The following is a 20,064-nucleotide window of genomic DNA, read 5'->3' as shown; positions in this document are numbered from 1 at the left end:
GTAAAATCTCTAAATATAAAACACATACATACAGATTTTGAAGACACAGTATGAAAAAAAGAATGTAAAATACCTCATTAATAATTTTTCATATTAATTACATGTTGAATTGATAATATTTCGTATACGTCGGGTTAAATGAAATGTATTATTAAAATTACCGTCACCTGTTTCTTTTCCCGATTTTCTTTAACGTGCATACTAGAAAATTTAAAGTGACATATGTGGCTTGTATTATATTTCGACTGCACTGTGCTGCTCTAGAAGCAGGCCTATTCACACTCATTCATTCATTTAATTATTCAGCTTATGCTTCTTAAATGTCTTCTGTGTGTTGAGTTCTGGGCTAGGGGATAGAAATGCAACAGCGGACACAGCCCTTGCACTTGTGAAGCTAGTGGTACCCACTGCGGTACAAGAGAGACTGAAATCAAAAGTGACAACACGTATCTAAAAGCAGGGGACATTTGATCCGGAATATTTTAGGTCATAGGATTATTAGGGCTTTTAGAGTTCAAAGCCAGGCCTACATTACTTACCACCTAAGGCTTATTGTTTGAAGGCAAAATATAATAGGTGTTGATAATAATGGCCACCCTGGAGTCACTCAGGAAAGGTTACCTTCCACAGGGCCTATTCTAGTCTGCTGTGTATTATGGCTACAGCCATACAGATGCTCTTCCTCACTAAACTAAGAGGCTTTGGAGGGCAGTGACAATGTGGTTTGACCTTGGTCTCACCCAGTGTCTCCCACGCAGAAGATACTTAACAACACGTGTCTCCCTTGGTCTCACCCAGTGTCTCCCACGCAGAAGACAACAGTGTCTCCCTTGGTCTCACCCAGTGTCTCCCATGCAGAAGATACTTAACAACACGTGGGATTAAAATATGTCATGCGTACTCATTTAAGAAAACAAACATATCATATACTTTCGAAAGAGTTCTGCCCCAAATGCCTAAAAAACAAAAAGTTTGCCCCTTAAACTAGTAAGCTTTAGTAATTTAAAAACAAAACAAAACAGTCCTCTTTCAGAATATAAATTCATGCATACCTGATGGTGTAAGCAAAAAGTTCTGGGATATCCAAATTAAATTCTCTCTCATGACCACCAAGATTAAATATTATATACGAGGGGTGACCCTGGATGGCACTGTTTGACCAAGGCCATGATCATGCATCCTTCTTCTTCTCTGAAAAGCTTTACAGAAGTCATGAGTTGTCGAAATAAAAAACACGAGTTGCAAAGGGAAACATTTTGCTTGCAATTCTTATTACATTTTTAGTACCAGTCAAGGTAACCAGTCATATTAAAAAATATATAATTTAATTCTCAAATAATAACTTTGTTCCTCTTTCTCCTAAAGTACACTGTCCAAAGAATCCTGAATATATTCTTTAGTATGATGTACACATGCCGACGGACAGCACAAGGTTCAGAAATGAAAGTAGAAATATTACCCTTTTATAAAAATAAACTTGGTCCCAGAGAGGATGAGAAAAAGAGCGAGCAGGAGCGAGCATAAGAAAAAACACAAAGCTTTGGAGGAGAATTGTTTCAATTTACGTAACTGCAGCATCTGCGACTTTGGGCGGGTCACTCAGAGTACCATTACCTCCTAACTCAGTGCTTCGAGTGTGCTCCTCTGTAAATGCATGCTAAATTAACCACCTAACAGAACAATAAAGCAAAAATAACTATACAACGATTAGTCCACCGTTACCAAAAGGGTAACAAGTTCACAAATAATTAATCGATCCCCACATTTCCAGCCTTCAGGATCTTCGGATTTCTAGTAAGGCCTCCCCTCACAGTTTTATTGGAAATGTTTTGTACTCCAGCAAGGTCACCTTCCTTTCCCATAAAGAGGGGAGGAGAGAAGTTCACTCTGAATAGTTGGTGGACAACTTGTCCATTTTCCCTTGGGCAATTTGGGTTTATCTAAATTCAGGTTAAATTCAAATACAGGCGGGAGGAAGTCATCAGTTCCTGACCACTCAGCAGGAGATGCTGTTTATGCTTTGTTTTGCACAATTATGCGAAAAAACATGGCTTAATAAATATACAGGCACCCCTGATTAACCATCCTCCACCACCTCCATCCCCCAAATGCCCCAGATCTGCTCAGACCCCATTTGGGTGTAATTCCCATTATCACTTGGATCCCAAAGCTTCCAGAGTGCTGTCTGGCCAGGGAGCATGTGGCATGTCCTGTGCGGCAAATGTCCTGTTTTAAGTTCCAGCGGGTCCTTCTCCAGGGTCACAGGGCCTCCAGTCTTCATGCGTGAAGATAGCCTTTCTTAGCTGCCCTGTGACAACTGGGTTTCACATTTCCTGAAACTAGATCTGTGGAAGGAGTCTCTAAAATTAAGCAGGGGGAGAGAACAGAAGTAAGAAACATCAGTTAGCCTTTTAAAGAGGAAAATCACTCACTCGAAAAGCACATCAATCATGGAGAACTCAGTAAAGTAAGTAAGTATGGGAAAGTGCGGCCATGCCTTCGCGCTGTGCCGGAAGAAATACAGGCGGTAACTTGGCCCTGGGAAGACGGCTGGCAGAGAAGGCCGCATGGAGGGGCCCCGGAGAGGTCAAGGAGAAGGCACAGGGGCAGCGGGATGCAAGCAGAGCAGATCACGCTCGGGTGGCTTCTCTGATTCCAGGGCCCGCTCCCACACCCAGAGGTTCTGCAGTTCTGATTGCTGGGCCTCAAGCGCTATCCTTTATCCTCTGGGAAGAGGCCTCCCCTGCCCTCTTCTTACCTCTTATGACTGTCAACTCTGAATATCGGCTTGTAGAGTTCTGGAATTTTCCGCTCTATCATTGGCCTGAGGTTCTCTCTCAGCTTGTTGTAGTTCTTTTTGAGTTCCATCTGGTACTCCCTCTGGTCTGCCGTGATGAGACGCTTGTTTTTCTCTACGGCTTCACCGCATCTGAGATGCAAATATCAGGGTGGGGAGAAAATGAGGTTGCATTTCATACAAGTTCGAAGTGCTTACAAATTATTTATATATATATATATATATATATATATATATACATATATATATATATTTGGCAGTACGCGGGCCTCTCACTATTGTGGCCTCTCCCGTTGCGGAGCACAGGCTCCGGATGCGCAGGCTCAGCGGCCATGGCTCACGGGCCCAGCCGCCCTGCGGCATGTGGGATCTTCCGGGACTGGGGCACGAACCCGTGTCCCCTGCATCGGCAGGTGGACTCTCAACCACTGCGCCACCAGGGAAGCCCAGAACGGATTGATTTAATTCACCCTGGAAGCCAAAACCACGCCCTTAACTGGATTTTCACTTATCTTTTAAGTTTGACGTTAATTGAAGCAAACTGTAGGATACCAAAGGTTACATATCAAGGTTTCAGGGAAGAGGTAGGAAGGGGAGGTATATACCCTTTGAATCCTGAGAAATCTACATCACCCCTTATTATTTTTCTACTGCCTCTTAAACTAACAGTTATGAGCTACCACAATGTGTAAAATGAAATCAGTTTCTTCAACGAGACTTCAAGGACCAGTTTTGTAACACTGGCAGACAAGAGACCTGCAGGAGTGAACTGCTAACTTGGGGATGGCTACTCCGCAAACTTTGGAAGAAGCAATTATACTCTCTGTGATCTTTGTTATCAGAAGACATAGTAGCTATAAATATATATAGTGTTTTGGTTTTTTTTTTAGTATAGTTTTTAGCTCTTGTTCATTGGTGGATTTGGTTTTTTGGTTTGGTTGCTCTCGTTGTTTTCTTTTATTACTTAAAAAATGTTTTAATTTTTATATAGTGTTTTAAAAAGACAAATATATTAATAGGTGGAGTGAATTTTTGTAACTTTATATTTTAACAAATTTTATACCTTATAAAATTGTTTCATAGACATTTTCTATATTTCTTCCTTCCATTTAGATTATATTCTCTAGATTTTCTTATTAAAGTTAAAATAACTTCCACTATGTTAATTTAAATCCATAAACTAAAGAGAGCCATGCTTTATGTTTCCCTCCTAGAGAAGAGCCATATCTCTTGGGAAATGTATACAGGATCATATAACTACATTGCAAATCATTTTTTAAAAATGGTCCTATCTGTAACATTTTCATTAGGTCCACAAACAGCTGAACTGTGCAACTTTCACTCAGTGACACCATTCCAGACAGCCCCCTCCTTGGCTGCTCCCTTTGTTGATAAGTTCACTGAACACAAGCATTTTCTTACAGTCGATGTGCTGGGATTTTTCAGCAGAGTCCTACAAAAACCAGATTGATGGGGACTAGAAAGGGTGGGAAGTTGTGCTTCCAGAACATGGTTCCCGGTTTTGCTGGGGGTAACTTTCATAGTCCTCTATCTAAGGTGTCTTTTCTACAGAGAGGGTGGACATGCAGCCCTCACCCTCTGCATCTCTTGCCCTCCCTTCTCTGTGATGCTCCTTCAGCACAGCTCACGTATCAGTCCCTCAGTATGGCCAAAAAATTGCTAGTTGCTTCATCAACAACCATTCCCTCTCTTGCTTAGTAGCAGAACTCCAGGTGGTATACCCACCTGGAAAATTACATTCCCTAGCCTCCCTTATAAATAGGGACGGCTGAAGAGCTATAAGATGAAGTCACTAGGAAAGCTCTTTAAAGGGGTGTAGCCTTTTGCTCTTTCCTCATTTCTATTCCTGATACCTGCCTAGGATGTAATTGTGATGGCCAGAGCCTTAGCAGCCGTTCTGTGACTATGAGGATGGATATACTATAACCAGGATAGCAGAGCAAAAGGATGGAAAGAGTCAGGGTCTCTGATGACTTTATGTGACCACCACACCGCTCTGGGATGCCTATCTCTGATCTTGTTTCATATGAGAGAAAAATAATTTTCTATCTTATTTAAGCCACTCTTAATTCCATTCTGTTACTGGCAACTGAATGTACTTCCTAGAGAGAACAGGCTCTGGAGCTGGAGTGCTCACCTCTGAATCCTGCTTTGCTACTTATTGGCTTTGTGACATTAGGCAAGTTACTTAAGCTTTCCATGCCTTAGTTTCTTCACCTGTGACATGATGGTCAAAATAGCCTACCTCATAAATTTTTGTAAAGATTAAATGAATTAAATATATAAAATGCTTAGAATAGTACTGTTACATAGCTAAAACCTAGAACACTTATTGTTTTATTATTATTGTTACTATTCCTGATAGACCCAGTCTGAGTGCAGAAACTATTTGTTCTATATAAGAATGATGATGGGATGTCAGAGATTTTATATTCCAGTCCCTTTTTTTTCATAGTTGATGAAACTAAGATGCAAAGAGATGAAGTGCCCTGTCCAGAGTCATACACCTTTGGGAACAGGAAAGGTGGATGTAAATCCAGGATCCTGTTGCTCCCAGGCCGATGTCTCATCAGCCCCACTGTGTGTTATGTTACAAACCTTACAGAGGCACACAAGTCACGGGCAGACAATGTCTATATTTAAATCAGATTACGTCTCTTTCCTATGTAAATCAATCTGGTTTCTATTTGCCCCATACTGTTATAGTCATCAGTCACTTCATATGTGCCAAGTCCTATTCTAAGTTCTCTGAATTGACTCTTTCGATACTAACTTTAAGAGGTAGTTACTATTTTATCCCCATTTTACAGTTGGGGAAACTAAGGTTGGGTAACTAGCCCAAGGTCACACAGCTAGTTAAGGCAGAGTAGATATTATTTATTTATTTACTTATTGTTTTATCTTTGGCTGCGTTGGGTCTTCATTGCTGCACACGGGCTTTCTCTAGTTGCAGCGAGCGGGGATTACTCTTTGCTGCGGTGTGCGGGCTTCTCATTGTGGTGGCTTCCCTTGTTGCGGAGCACAGGCTCTAGGTGCACGGGCTTTAGTAGTTGTGGCACGCAGGCTCAGTAGTTGTGGCACATGGGCTCAGTTGCTCTGTGGCATGTGGCATCTTCCCGGACCAGGGATCAAACCCGTGTCCCCTGCAGTGGCAGGCTGACTCCTAACTACTGTGCCACCAGGGAAGTCTCAGAGTGAATATGTGAAGCCAGGCAACTAGGCCCGAGAGCCCACACTCATAACCCCAACACCACAAATGCTGCCTAGGAAAGACCCTGACCCTTCCAGCTAGAATCCAAGGCATACGGCCTTGGTCTCAAGTTGGAACTATTCTCTCCCGAGTCCCAATTTGTAGTATTCGGTGTTTCTCATCTTCTTCCTGGTAACACTTCAGCAAGTCTCCAGCTAAGGTCCAGTGAAAAAATACAGCTGCCGGAGTGAGAGGAGAGATACTGGAGAAACTGAGGGATTGGCTCCCCACCCCCTCCCGTGACTGGAGTGATATATGTGGTCCAGGCCCTTGAAGTTGAGGAAGGATTATTTGGGGGCAGGGCACCAAAGGAACATCTGGCCTTTCCACAGGAAGGGCTGCAGTGGATGCGAGGGTCCCCTGGTCAGAGCCACCTCGGCTGGCATCTCCAGCACTGTCCCTGCATTTCCTCCCTCCCAGCCCGACCTCTACCAAACCCCAGATCCCAAGGGCAGCTGGTCTCAGTGGAAGGCTAGTCTAATTCCTGGTTCTGCCACTTACTTGCTGTGTGACCTTGGGCTAATCGTGGTCTCCTTCAACCGCACTTCTTCATCTATAAAGTGGGTTTATGAGGATGAAATGGTGTCGGGCGTGTGAGGACCTGACCAAGCGGCTGCGGGAGGAGTGCTGTGCAGGCAGCGTGGCCTGCCTCTCCTGGAGCGAAGCGGGGGAGACAGCCCACCAGGAGCACTGTCCTGGGTGCCCCGCGGCTGCCTGTGGGGAGGCGCCTGAGGCCGAAGGAGCAGGGCACCACGGGGGCAGGGAGCGCAGCCCAGGGCAGACAGGAGCAGCCGTGGCTGGATCCTCTGGCTGTCGCCCTGAGCCCCCTCTAATTCCCTTGGCTGGGCGGCCCCAGAGGGGCTGGTGTGGCTCCCTGCCTTGGGGAAGTCACAGTGGCCCTGCTTCCTCCTCCTAAGGGGGCGAGATTGGGACTACGGCCTTGGGAAGGTGTCCAGTCTCGAGTCTGACACCTGGAAGCAGGTTCTGAGGACCTGCTGAACACCCCAGAACCCAGCGGGGGGTGGGGTCCGCCTAGATCAGACTCTAGGCTAGTCTCTAGGGCCTGACTCACATTACACTGTCTTCCGCCTCCTTGGGCCCTGGGCTTCTGTCCTGAGGAGTTACAGAGGCCTGTGGTTCTGACGATCACACACTATTCTCGATTTCACAGTCAGCCCAAACACCCTCCCACGCGGTGCCCTGGCCCTGAAGTGAGAGCACCGTCAAGCCCTGAGGACCGAGACCTTGTTCAAGAGAACCGGGGGTGGAGATGTGCTAAGAGAGGAGGACAGGATAGCACTGTAACTGAAGTGGATTTTTTTCCTCTTGGGAATGGTTGCAGAATGGCTGGGAGGGGGAAGCCACGCGCACGTGTGTGTGTGTGTGTGTGTGTGTGTGTGTGTGTGCTGCTCCACTAGGCTCTCAGTTTTCCACCCAGCCTCCTAGGCCCACTGAGACAGGTCCCTGTGACCTGGAAAAGGGACAGACGTCCTTCATATGTCCCTGCTACGGACCTGCTCTCGAGCAACCTCTCGTAATGTTTCAGGCTTTGCTTTCCCACCAAATACTCAGATCTCTTTTCACCTACTGCTTCTGTTTCCACCCACACTACACACAGTTGGTTTTCCTTTGGCCACTTGGGTAAATTCCCTCTCCTTTCTCTTCACAGACGTTAACTCCCGTTAAGACTCTTTGACCATTTATGCGGTGGAACTCTACTGATGTATCTGAAACTATGTCCCTTAAAGGCAACCTGGACCTGGTGCCATTGAGTCCTGCTCTCTTTTCTTTAAATATAAAAATGAATTTAAAAATCACTTAGTCTGGGCTTCCCTGGTGGCGCAGTGGTTGGGAGTCCGCCTGCCGATGCAGGGGACACCGGTTCGTGCCCCGGTCCGGGAGGATCCCACATGCCGCGCAGCGGCTGGGCCCGTGAGCCATGGCCTCTGAGCCTGCGCGTCGGAGCCTGTGCTCCGCAACGGGAGAGGCCACAGCAGTGAGAGGCCCGCGTACCGCAAAAAAAAAAAAAAAAAAAAAATCACTTAGTCTTTATAAGAATGAGAAAGTTCACATGTTATGGAATGAAGGTTTGTGTCCCTCCCAAAATTCACATGTGACCTCCATGTGATGGGATTTGGAGGTGGGGCCTTTAGGAAGAATGAAGGTTTAAATTAGGCCATGAGAGTGGGACCCACATGATGGGATTAGTGCCCTTGTAGAAAGAGACCAGAGAGCTATCTTCTTCATCTCTCTACCAGGTGAAGATACAGTGAGAAGGTGGCCATTTACAAGCCAGCAAGAGGGTTCTCCCTAGGAACTGAATCTGCTGACACTTTAAGCTTGGACTTCCCAGCCTCCAGCACTGTGAGAAATAAATGTCTGTTATTCAGCTACTCAGTCTGTGGTATTTTGCTATAGTGGCCCAAGCTGACTAAGACAGAAATATAAGAGGAAAATTTAAAACCACAGACTGGCACAGATTTCAGTGTTTAAAATGGTCTGGGTGCTCTGGGGAGCAGAGGAGGGAAACAGTATGTTGTACCTCTCCATCTTGGCTTTTGAAACCCTGAGATGTTTCAGAAGGGGATCCAGGCCCCAACCTGGCAACCATCTGAAGAGCCGCAGGACTGGCTGGATCAGGTGTCAGTTGCAGCAGGTCAGCCTGCCAGGTTCTTTATGGCTTCATCCAGGCCCGCTACAGCTGAGTCAGACAGGCCACTGCCCAGTGGCAGGACCCAGCTACAGTGTACCCAGCAAGTGTACATTTCCGTTATTAGCAATCAGCCTTGGAAGGCTCACTATGTTCACCTTGGAAACCTGGGCTTATCGACCTACAGCCCAAGTCTGCTGAGAAGCTGGAGCTCACTCAAGGCAAAACCGGGAACGATTTCACACCCAAACATTTTCCACTCCTGCATCATCTCTGCTGATAGCAGGTTCCAGGGAGAAAACACAGGGGCGCAAACAACTTGACCAAACAATTCCTCTATTCATTACAAAGCTGTGACTTGCTGATTGGACCTGAGAAGCAATTAAGCAATGGAGGAAAGGAAGGTTTCCTCACCTACTACCTGTACTGAGGGTATAAGTTACAGATCATCACATTTACCCTTGTAAATATACAGTTTGATTAGTTTTAGTAGATTAATACAGTCATGCAACCTTCACCACAATCTCACCTACCGGGGCACGAACCCGTGTCCCCTGCATCGGCAGGCGGACTCTCAACCACTGCGCCACCAGGGAAGCCCCCACCCACTACTTTTGATGCATGTGAAATAAAGTGGAATGAAAGTCACTGGACTTGGACTTTGACAATGAAGTAGTGAGCAGAAGTACTGTTTTGCCTGTAGCCTCGTCTCATTTGTACTGGAACTTCATCTTTGCACACAGGTAGCAGGGTGCCTGGCACAAAGTATGGGCTCAATAAATGTTTGCTCAATGAACCGGCATCTATAGTTGTTCAAAGGTGTTAATAGTAATGGCACATTTCCTCCTGTGAAGGGAGGAAAGGGGAGGAAAAAGGGTGAGTGACAGTAGGCAGGACCTGACGCGTGAAGCCCTCGGGGAGGGGGCAGGGAGGAGAAAATGTGAGATGGCGGCAATCAAGCAACCTCTACAGCTTTGCAGCCTCTGCTCAAAGATCGGTCCCATCTGGTAGCTTCAGCAGCACCTGGGAGCTTGTTAGAAATGCAGAGTCTCAGGCCCACCCCAGAACTACTGAATCAGAATCTGCATTTTGACAAGATCCCCAGGTCATTTGTTTTGCACAGTGAAGTTTGAGAAGCGCTGACAGATATTCTTGTGGCATTCCTAGAACAGGGCGGCAGCCTACCCAGCAGGGGGAAGGTCCGCAGCCAACGGCAGGCGGACTCTCAACCACTGCGCTACCAAGGAAGCCCTTGACAGGGATTTTATAAGGACATTTTAACTAAAAAATCACTTCTCTTAGCAAGCTTCCTTTTACATCTATATTCTATTCAGAGCCCCACTTGTCAATAGTGCTGTCTTCCCAGGCTCCCCTCCCTGTGCTGGCATGCCCACAGATTGTACTGCTCTTGCCAACACAGAGGAGCCCAGGCGTATCAAGGACGGCCCTGCCTCTGTGTCTTGTGCAACTGTTGGTCCCTTTACCAGTAATGCCTCTGTCTTCCCACTGCCCCCTTCTTACCACCTACATACCCAAGACGAGGTTTAAGTGATGTTTTCCCACAAAGCTTTCCCTAGCCACTGCAGACTGCAACTGACCGTTCTTTTCTGAACTCTTAGCCCTATATTTTGTGTACTCTCCACAGTTCTTAGAACATGCTGCATTGCTTTGTTATTTAGCCAGGTAAAAGTCCTATTGTCAGGAGCAGAGGAATACCCAGCTCCTGTATTCCTATAACGAATATCATACCTGGGTCCTAGTGTGTGCTCATTAAACACTTCACAGGTCCTTGCAGAGGTCCAGAGAGGCCCGGGCCACTGCCACCTTCATGGGCCTTTCACAATAACTTCATTTTATATGAAGATACGTGGAAAGTAAATTGATCTTTAAAAATTCCCCCAATACTTTTCTAGCCTTTTGTTTTATGAAAATGCACTCTTTACTGAAGAATATCTAGATTTTGTGTAATGTCAAAATTGTTATGAAATACAGGAAACAATTCAAATACAAAACATTAATAAATATAATTTCTGTCTGTGCATGTGTATGTATGTGCATATGTATAGTGTGCATGCACGCACACGCACGCACACGCACACGCACACACACACACACACACACACACACACACACACCCCTATTACTAAGCAGCTGAGATTCACTGCAGGACAAAGAATGTCTCCTTTATACGTGGCAAATTTACATATGTCTCACCAAAGCCTGTGAAGGAGGAGAACCTCACCTGACACTAGCATTCTGGTGAGTTTTCACTGAATTTAGCAAACTTTAACTTTTAGCCTCCTTTATCCCCATCTGCCAAGTGAAGATATTCCTATACTTTATATGCTGCTCTAAGACCCGGGGTGAAAAGAAATATTAGTACATATATTTCTGATGTCCTTCTCTCTTATGGGTGAGGTGCCATCCACATCCTTCATAATCATTCCTTTTAGGGCCACAGGAGTCCCAGTATACCTGTGTGCATTGCAGCAACTTGCAAGACCTTGTCCCAAGATTCACTTCCTATCCAGCCTGAACAGGCTGCTCTTGGAGCCAGCTCTACTGCAGAATTCAGGAGCAGAGAGGACGCTTGTCTGCCAGTGGGAATTGCCGTAGAGATGACTGATACCTTTGTAAAATTCCAGTTTTAGAATCTCGCCTCTATCTCTCAATTTGAGGCAGTGTCTTTTACATTTATAAAAATAAGTTATTGTATGATATGGGAAATTACAAAGACTGCCAATGCCAAGAACCTCTCAGGCTCTAATTCATCAGTGGAACATCAGCACGTTGAAGGAAGTATTCGCTACTTGGATTCAGAAGACCTGGTTTGAACTCAACTCTGCTACTAACTTGCTGTGTGACCTTAAGTAAAATCATTTCCCATCTCTGAACCTCCATTTCCTCTTTTGTAAAATGAAGATTTATTTTACAGTGTGAGATGAGAAATATGAAAGCACCATACAGTTTGTGAGCTACTAGTGCAAGCAGTGTTGCTCTATGCAGGCTTCTCAAACTTGAGCACGCATCCGAATCCCCTGGAGGACTTGTTAAAATATGGGTTGCTGGGTCCCACCTCTGGAGAGTCCTACTCAGTAGGTCTGACTGGTATCTGAGAATTTTCCTCTCTAGCAAATTTCTCAAGTGATGCTGAAGCTGCTCGCCTGGGGACCACAATTTGAAAACCACTGCTCTACTGAAATCCCAGCCATTTCCCCTCTTACCGCATTATGAATTCTTTAAAGCATAATCTCAACTTGTTGTGATGTCGATAGAGTTTTGGGTCAGCTGGAATTTCAGCCAAAAATACTTGGGCTACTTCCAGTGGTCCCTGATGGGAAAAGTGAAAAACATTACTGATGTTGGAAAGAAAGTGAAATTACTTGGGAGGAAATGTTGGGAGTGAGGTCATAGTTTGAACATTTAATTTTGTTAGTTTGACCAAAACAAAAAATCAAGGAAGGTCTTGAACTTCTCAGGAAAATGCTGATCCCTTAGGAGGAGTTTGCAGTTTTAGGAGAATATTCAAAAGTATAAATGTATTTCCTTAATCAAATACTACTAATTACAGATTTTCCTTCATATAGAAAGGTAATATACTACATCAAAGGGTATGTGATTCGAGTTGCTTTTCTGCAAATATTCTCTTGATCCAGCCATTCATATTCGTCTAGTTGCCCTAGTGGCAAGCACCCTTTTGCATAATTGCTGGCTTGAGTCAGAGATATGCATAGTACATGTGTAATCTATGGTTGTGGGCTTATAAAGTCTTCCATTTTCATTAAAAGATTGGGACTTACAAAAGCAAAAGCCTCCTAATATTTTCTGATCATAGAAATGTAATAAATACTATTTCTGTCCCCTTGATATTATGTGGACAGAGGATTTTTGCTGGGGAGTCCAGTTGTGCCGAATGAGGAAAGGGTCATGGCACTCATTGAGTTTTTGGGTGTGGAGGTGTGCAGATCTAGTTCTGAAATTAAGGAAGCACACTGTACAGAGAGAACTAAGCTAGTATGCCCTCCATCTGAGGCCGGATTAGTTCCATGCTGAGATCGGAGTTAGAATTCTAATGGATCTGAGAAGATCCGGTCTGTTTTGAAGTGGTCCAAGAAGCCGCTTCCAGGTCATGCCTGCTTAGCAACGCTCCTGGCATACTGGTTTCATCTGGTGACTGACCCAGGTGAAATGTCCCAGACCCTTTCCCTTCTCTCCTACAGGCCTTCTCAGATTTATCTCAAGCCTTGCAACAACTCTGCCTAAATTGGGCATGACTAAGCTCTCCATCTGGATCATATTGCCAGGACTGGCCCCAACTTCTCCAAAAAATGCTACTCCTTAGACACGGTCCACTCATCTCTAGGATTTCTTGTCTACCTTGGGTTGTTACATGAAGCAGAAGGGACCTCCTCAAGTGTTCAGTCTAAGTTTAGGAACATCATTTGTATGTTGATCAGACTCCTCATTGACCTCAAGAAAGAAGGGTGCAGACATATAGTAACACGAATCAAAATAACAAGAACCAGAGGAGTTGCCACCAGCTGGTTTCGCTTACCTGATTGACAGTAGCTCCGACGGAGCCTTGCAGCACCATCTGAAGCATCTTGGCATCAGGAGGCTCCTGGTTAATGGCAACTGCTAACTGCAGGGTCTTCTTCTTCATATCTTCAATGGCAACTTCAATTGGTGTCAAAACAAACTGAACGTAAGACATAAATGTAGGAAAGTCATTGTCAGGTCTTATAAGCCATGGACAAACCTGGAGCTATGACAAAGAGGACACTGGGTTTGAAGCAGCAGCTAAGAAGGCTTTCAGAGAAATTTAGAATAATCAGGACAGGTTAAGAGGAAGGAAGAGCCTAACATTTCTTGAGTACTTATTATGTTCCGGGAACTTTACATGCATTTATGATTTACTTCTTTAAACAACTTCCTATTCTCTCCACCTTGCAGTCAAAGAGGGATTTGTAAGGTTAAGTAAGTGACACAGGTCGTAAGTGGGGAGGTCAGATTTTGACCACAATAATGTTCACATTCAAAATCCATGTTTTTTTCTACACTGTTAGGTTTCCTTTCCTATTGTGGAAGAAGTTACTTGACTTATACTTGGGAAAGCTGTTAGAAGCACAGCATTCAAGATTTTCTTCTCCACCATAACACAAGATTTTGGTGTCATGTGTGCCTTTTCTAACTCACCCTGAAGGTGAATTCTTAGTAAAGAGAATTCTCTTAAGGGTCAATCTGCTAGTTGCTAAGTTCTGTTGGCTTGGAGTATGACCTTTTCTGAATTTTATTGATGGAGTCATGTCCCCTCCAAATTCAAGTATTTAATTCCTAAACCCCAGTACCTCGGAATGTGACTTTATTTGAGACAGGGTCTTTACAGAGGTAACCAAGTTCAAAGGGGGTCATTAGGATGGGCCCTCATCCAATATGACCTATATGTCCCTACAAGAAGAGGAAATCTGGACATAGGGACATGCACAGAGGGAAGATGACATGAAGAAACACAGGGAGAAGGCAGCCATCTACAAGCCAAGGAAAGAGGCCCAGAATAGATCCTTCCCTCACGTCTTTCAGAAGGAACCAACCCTGCCAACACCTTGATTTTTGACTTCTGGCCTCTGGAACTATAAAACAAGAAATTTCTATTGTTGAAGCCACCCAGTCTGTGGTACTTGGTTACAACAGCTCTAACAAACTAACACACTGAGGTTCTTAGGGAACTACAAATGGCCCAGAAAAATTGTGAGGACTCTTACTGGGACCGTGAGTTTATTTCTGTGCTGTGCTGACATGCCCTAGTGCTCAAGAGTCTAAAACAGTAAGAAATACAGCAGATGCCTTCTAAGCAAACCTTCCCTTAGCTGAGCCATCAGTTCTGGCTTCCTTTGCCCTCTGTGAAAACCACTCTCTGATGTGGCTGCTGAACACCTGAGCTGGTGGGTGGCTCTCCAGTAACCTCAGCCCCCGTGCTCCTGCCAGGGAGGTGTGTATTCACCACAACTCATCAGTGTTTGTTTACCAACTTGCTTATGCCTGTTACACTTGTTATTTTAATGAGCTAATCTAATTCAATAATGCATAAACTGGTGAACTATGGCTGTAGAAAGAAGAAGAGTTGTTTCTATGAAAAACAAGCTAATGCTTGGGCAAGATGTTATGAAAGCAAGTTGCTATAAAAGATTCCTGTTGGGGCTTCCCTGGTGGCACGGTGGTTGAGAGTCCGCCTGCCGATGCAGGGGACACGGGTTCGTGCCCCGGTCCGGGAAGATCCCACATGCTGCGGAGCGGCTGGGCCCGTGAGCCATGGCCGCTGAGCCTGCGTGTCCGGAGCCTGTGCTCTGGCAACACGAGGGGCCACAACAGTGAGAGGCCCGTGTACCGCGATAAAAATTAAAAAGAAAGATTCCTGTCTTATTAGGTGTGCACAAGACAATGGTAAAAGGCTAGGGGGAAAAAAGTCATAAAAATCCAGAAGCATTCTGCTCTTATATTGTTTAACAAGGATCTTTAAGCTCTCACTCTGCTTTACAGAAACCCAAACTGAACATCCTGGACATTGCATATGGGTAGACATTGCATATGGTTTATACAAGAAAGACAGTGCTGAATCGTGATCAGCCAACCCTAAATCACAGACAAGGCTGTGGCTCTACACAAAATGAATGACAAATAAGTGCACATGTATATATTGTAAAGGAAAATGTTTACAGTATGTCTAATTTTGAGCAGTTTTGTAGCTTGAGACATTTTCTCCATCAGTGCCATTACAATGAACTTGAAGACTTCTGCTACACATGGAACCAGAAAAAAGAAAGAGGTCTTCCCTGTATCAACATTTAGATAAGGAAACTGAATGAAGATAAGAGCCTTGTGCAATGTCACAGGAGGATGCTGGGACTAGAAGACAACTGGTCTCCTGTCTGACTGGCATGGTGCCCTCTTCCAGCTCAACACAGACTCCTTGGGGCTGCTCACTTGCTGTTCCTGCCTCTGACGATGAACAACAGAACGTTGCCTGAATCACATGTAAGCTTTTAAATATATAAAAATCTAATAAAAAATATTGTAAACTTTGATATTTCATGTAAATTTAACATTAACATATAAAGACACAGTAAGTATTGTGTACATATATTTATGTTAAAGATATAACTTTAAAGTAGAAAATACATAAAGTGTGCTATAAAACATGTAGCTGCCTAAATGGGATTCCCTGGCACCACGAGAGTGAGAGGATAACCAGCATAAATAATATTTCAAAGGCATCCCTTTTTAGATTTGCACCTGAGTCTGCCATGAAGGAGCATGAAGGAGGTTTGTGTGTCATCCTGGGAGGTGACCCAGGCCCACTCCCTCAGTGGTGGCCTCTGTCCAGAGCCCATTCCCTCCAGTGCCTTTACCTCCTCCTTCTGGATGACGCTGATCCTGGTCTTGATGTAGGGGAAGGCGTGCATGGTGGTCAGGACAGTGTTCCGCCGGTACTGCTCGTGCAGTTCTCCCCGAGGCCGGCCCTCCAGGGTGAAGGGGGTGGTGTACATAAACCTCCGCAGATTGAAATTCTTCTCAAAGTAGGTTAGCCTGTCTTTCATCTCATACTCATCAAAGTAGGGCTCCACAAAAGTGATCTGTATGTAGGCCTGAGGGGGGAAAGGTAAGGGATGAGCTGGTCTGAAAACTTCCACCCAGGATGCACTGGGGGGCACGCGGAACACAGAGAGGCAGCACCACCCCTCTGTGCTCACAAAAGCCATGGAAGCTGAAAGCATCAGGCGAGACATCAGCCATCGGCCATCCTTCCTCTCCACCCCAGGGATATGAGAGACAGAACTGGGAGAAGGGACGGGAGTGCGCCCGTGTGAAGTCAGGTCCACAAGCTGCCCCTCCTAGCAGAGCTGCTGATCCAACTGAAACTTGGTATGAGAGTTTGCAAACGGCTATTCAGAAGAAGCAAAGCTTTCCTTTTCAGAACAGCTATGACCACTGCAGGTTTATTAGAATGGCCAAACTAAAGCAACTGACAACACCAAGGGCTGAGAAGGATGGGGAGCAGCTGGAGTGTTCACACACTGACGGCGGGAATGCACGGTGGTACAGCCACCTTAGGAAACAGGTCGCAGTTTCTTATAGAGTTAAATTATACTGACCGTATGACCCAGCAATCCCACTCTGGTGCACGTGCCCAATAGACATGAAAACTTGTGTTTACACTAAACCCTGTACACAGATGTCTACAGCAGCATTATTCAAAATAGACAAAAAATAGGAACAACCCAAATGCCCCTCAAGTGCAGAATGGATAAACAAACGGTGGTACATCCTTACAGCAGAATACTACTCAGCAGTACAAAGGAATGAACCACTACGAGATGGATGAATCGTAAATGCATTGTGCTAAGTGAAAGAAGCCGGACTCAAAAGGCCCTACGATTCCACTGACTTACTGTATCATTCCATTTATGTGGCATTCTGGAAAAAGCAAAACTACAAAGACAGACTACAGATTAGTGACCGTCAGGGGCTGAAAACAGAGGGAGGGAATGCCTACAAAGAGGCATGGGGAACTATTTTGCGGTGATGGAACTCTTCTATGTCTGATTTTGGTGGTGGCTCCGTGTGCTTGTCAAAACTCATAGAAAGAAACACCAAAAAAGTGAATTTTACTGCATGTATTTCATTTAAAAAATGTACACACATACACACGAACCCACACAAACATACTATGAAGAAGAGCACTTATTTAAAAAGAAGGTCTTGGGCTTCCCTGGTGGTGCAGTGGTTGAGGGTCCACCTGCCAATGCAGGGGACACGGGTTCAAGCTCTGGTCTGGGAAGATCCCACATGCTGCGGAGCGGCTGGGCCTGAGCGCCACACCTGCTGGGCCTGTGCTCTAGAACCCGTGAGCCACGGCTGCTGAGCCCATGTGCCACAACTATGGGAGCCGGGGAGCCTGGAGCCTGTGCTCCGCAAGGGTGGAAGGCACCGCGGTGAGAGGCCTGTGCACCGCAGCGGGGAGTGGCCCCTGCTTGCCGCAAGTAGAGAAAGCCCACGCACAGCAACGAGGACCCAACTCAGCCAAAAATAAATAAATTTATTTAAAAAAAAAAGAATACCAATGACTATAGTCACTGCAGTACCCACCCACTGAAATGGATGGATGAGGTCACTGATCTCAGACCATAAATCACTATTGAGCGTGATGAAATCTGGTTGTAATTCTGGCTGCAGATTCTCATTTAAAACTCTCACAACCAACTTTGGGCATTTTAACAGAGGGGAAAAGAGCACCGTGTCAGGGATGTCACTGGTAACTCTACGTGGCATGTGCTGTGCACAGGTCACCGTGGGCACACAGCCAATCCTGTCTTTCAAAGATGTCAAACATTTCTGTGTGAAGCTTAGCTCAGCTACTTACCACAGTTATTGCTTCCAGGCTAGATTAGGGAGTGTATCTGAAGTGAGTGAGTCCTTTGAAATGTGTAGAAAAACAAACTCTTAGATTTGGACACTTCTCCCTACTTGCATCATCTTCATAATATCCTGGAGGACAGAACTGAGAGAAGAGTTTGAACTCTTCATCTTATAGGTCTGCCAGATGATGACTGCTCCTCTGTCCCTCAGCCCTTAAAAATACCTTGAACTTGCATTATTTCCAGCAGCTTAGAAAGCTCTCTCATGTGCATATCTGTCTGTGAGCTGGGCTGAGCGGGTAGGCATCACCCTGTGGTATAATAAAGAATGTATCTGGGGCTTCCCTGGTGGCGCAGTGGTTGAGAGTCCGCCTGCCGATGCAAGGGACACGGGTTCGTGCCCCGGTCCAGGAAGATCCCACATGCCACGGAGTGGCTGGGCCCGTGAGCCATTGCCTCTGAGCCTGCACGTCTGGAGCCTGTGCTCCGCAGCGGAAGAGGCCACAAGAGTGACAGGTCCGTGTACCGCAAAAAAAAAAAAAGTATCTGGTCTTCGTTCTTCTTTCCTGGCACAGAGCTTCAAAAACCCTTGGAATTTTCTGAGTGATAGAAGTGTCTTTGTTATTCTCATGAGGTAATTCTTGGTGGGTCCCTAGATGGCTTCAGGATGGTGGCTGGTCATCGAAAAGAATGAACTTCTGATTAGAGATCTGAGACTCTGGGCCAGCCTGACTGCTGGGGTAGGAGGGGGCTGGAGATTGAGTTCAGTAATGTAGTTGATGATTTAATCAATCATGCCTATGTAATGAGACCCCAATAAAAACCCTGGACACCAAGGCTTGGTAGACCTTCCTGGTTGGTGAACACACTGACATACCAGGAGGGTGACATGCCTGGATTCCACAAGGAGAGGGCATAGCAACTCTGGGATACATCCCAGATCTTGCCCTATGTGTACCCTTTATCATGAAACTATAATCATCAGTGTAGCCCTTTTCTGAGTTCTAGGAGGCATTCTAGTGGTTTATCTACTGAGAGGTGCTATGGGAACCCACAAATTTATATTTGTCTGGTCAGAAGTGCAAGCGGCCTGGGGTCCCACTTGAGGCTGGTGTCTGAAGTTAGGGCAATCTCCTGCAGGATGAGCCTGTAACTGGTGGAGTCTGACCCTAACTCTGGGTGGTGAGCATCAGAATTGTATTGCAGTACACCCAACTGGGGGTGAGACAGAATACACCCTCACTTGAAAAGTGAGGAAACTGAAGTCCAAGCCCTTTTCATCATTCCTCCAACAGCACAAGGACCCTGCACTTGGCTGAAAAGAAGGCCTCCACCAAATGCTGTCAGTGAGAATTTTGTATCTTTTCAACATATTTTAAATTGAGGATTCAAGGTTTTAATAGAAGGGCAATAAAGAGAAGTGATTAAAAGTGCAGGTTTGGGACTTCCCTGGTGGCGCAGTGGTTAAGAATCCACCTGCCAATGCAGGGGACACGGGTTCCAGCCCTGCTCTGGGAAGATCCCGCATGCCGCAGAGCAACTAAGCCCGTAGGCCACAACTGCCTGTGCTCTAGAGCCTGCGAGCCACAACTACTGAAGCCTGTGCCTAGAGCCTGTGCTCCACAACAAGAAAAGCCTCCACAATGAGAAGCCCGCGCACTGCAATGAAGAGTAGCCCCCGCTCACTGCAACTAGAGAAAGCCCACACGCAGCAATGAAGACCCAACACAGCCAAAAATAAATAAATTAAATAAATTATTTTTTTAAAAGAATCTTCTTTAAAAAAAAAGTGCAGGTTTGAGGATGACAGACCCTGAGTTTGAATACTGGTTCTGACACTTGCATGATCTTGGACAGTTGCTTACCCTTTCTTTTCTCATCTGTAAAGTAGGAATAACAACACTTATTGCAAAGGGCTTTAGGAGGATGAAAT

General features: G+C 45.5%; 1 protein-coding gene across 4 annotated transcripts in view; it reads right to left on the bottom strand.

Moving 5' to 3' along the window:
- Positions 1 to 1,306: 1,306 nt before the first annotated feature.
- Positions 1,307 to 20,064, bottom strand: part of DOCK8 (dedicator of cytokinesis 8) — a 223,938-nt gene continuing 205,180 nt past the window's right edge. For 3 of the 4 annotated variants that reach the window (XM_024734221.1, XM_024734223.1, XM_024734222.1), the window contains 5 exons: positions 16,125 to 16,361; positions 13,274 to 13,417; positions 11,943 to 12,049; positions 2,759 to 2,929; positions 2,300 to 2,360 (listed from right to left, as the gene is read on the bottom strand). In XM_024734221.1, the coding sequence (XP_024589989.1) occupies positions 2,300 to 2,360; positions 2,759 to 2,929; positions 11,943 to 12,049; positions 13,274 to 13,417; positions 16,125 to 16,361 (720 nt within the window). Of the gene's footprint in view, positions 2,361 to 2,758; positions 2,930 to 11,942; positions 12,050 to 13,273; positions 13,418 to 16,124; positions 16,362 to 20,064 lie in introns of all 4 variants that reach the window. The other variant, XM_024734220.1, reaches the window with a different exon arrangement.

Source organism: Neophocaena asiaeorientalis, unplaced genomic scaffold (assembly GCF_003031525.2).
Source record: "Neophocaena asiaeorientalis asiaeorientalis breed wild unplaced genomic scaffold, Neophocaena_asiaeorientalis_V1.1 scaffold256, whole genome shotgun sequence".
In the NCBI taxonomy this organism is placed as follows: Eukaryota; Metazoa; Chordata; class Mammalia; order Artiodactyla; family Phocoenidae; genus Neophocaena; species Neophocaena asiaeorientalis.
The sequence above is the reverse complement of the archived record's forward strand: the minus strand, read 5'-3'. Positions and strand labels throughout refer to the sequence as shown.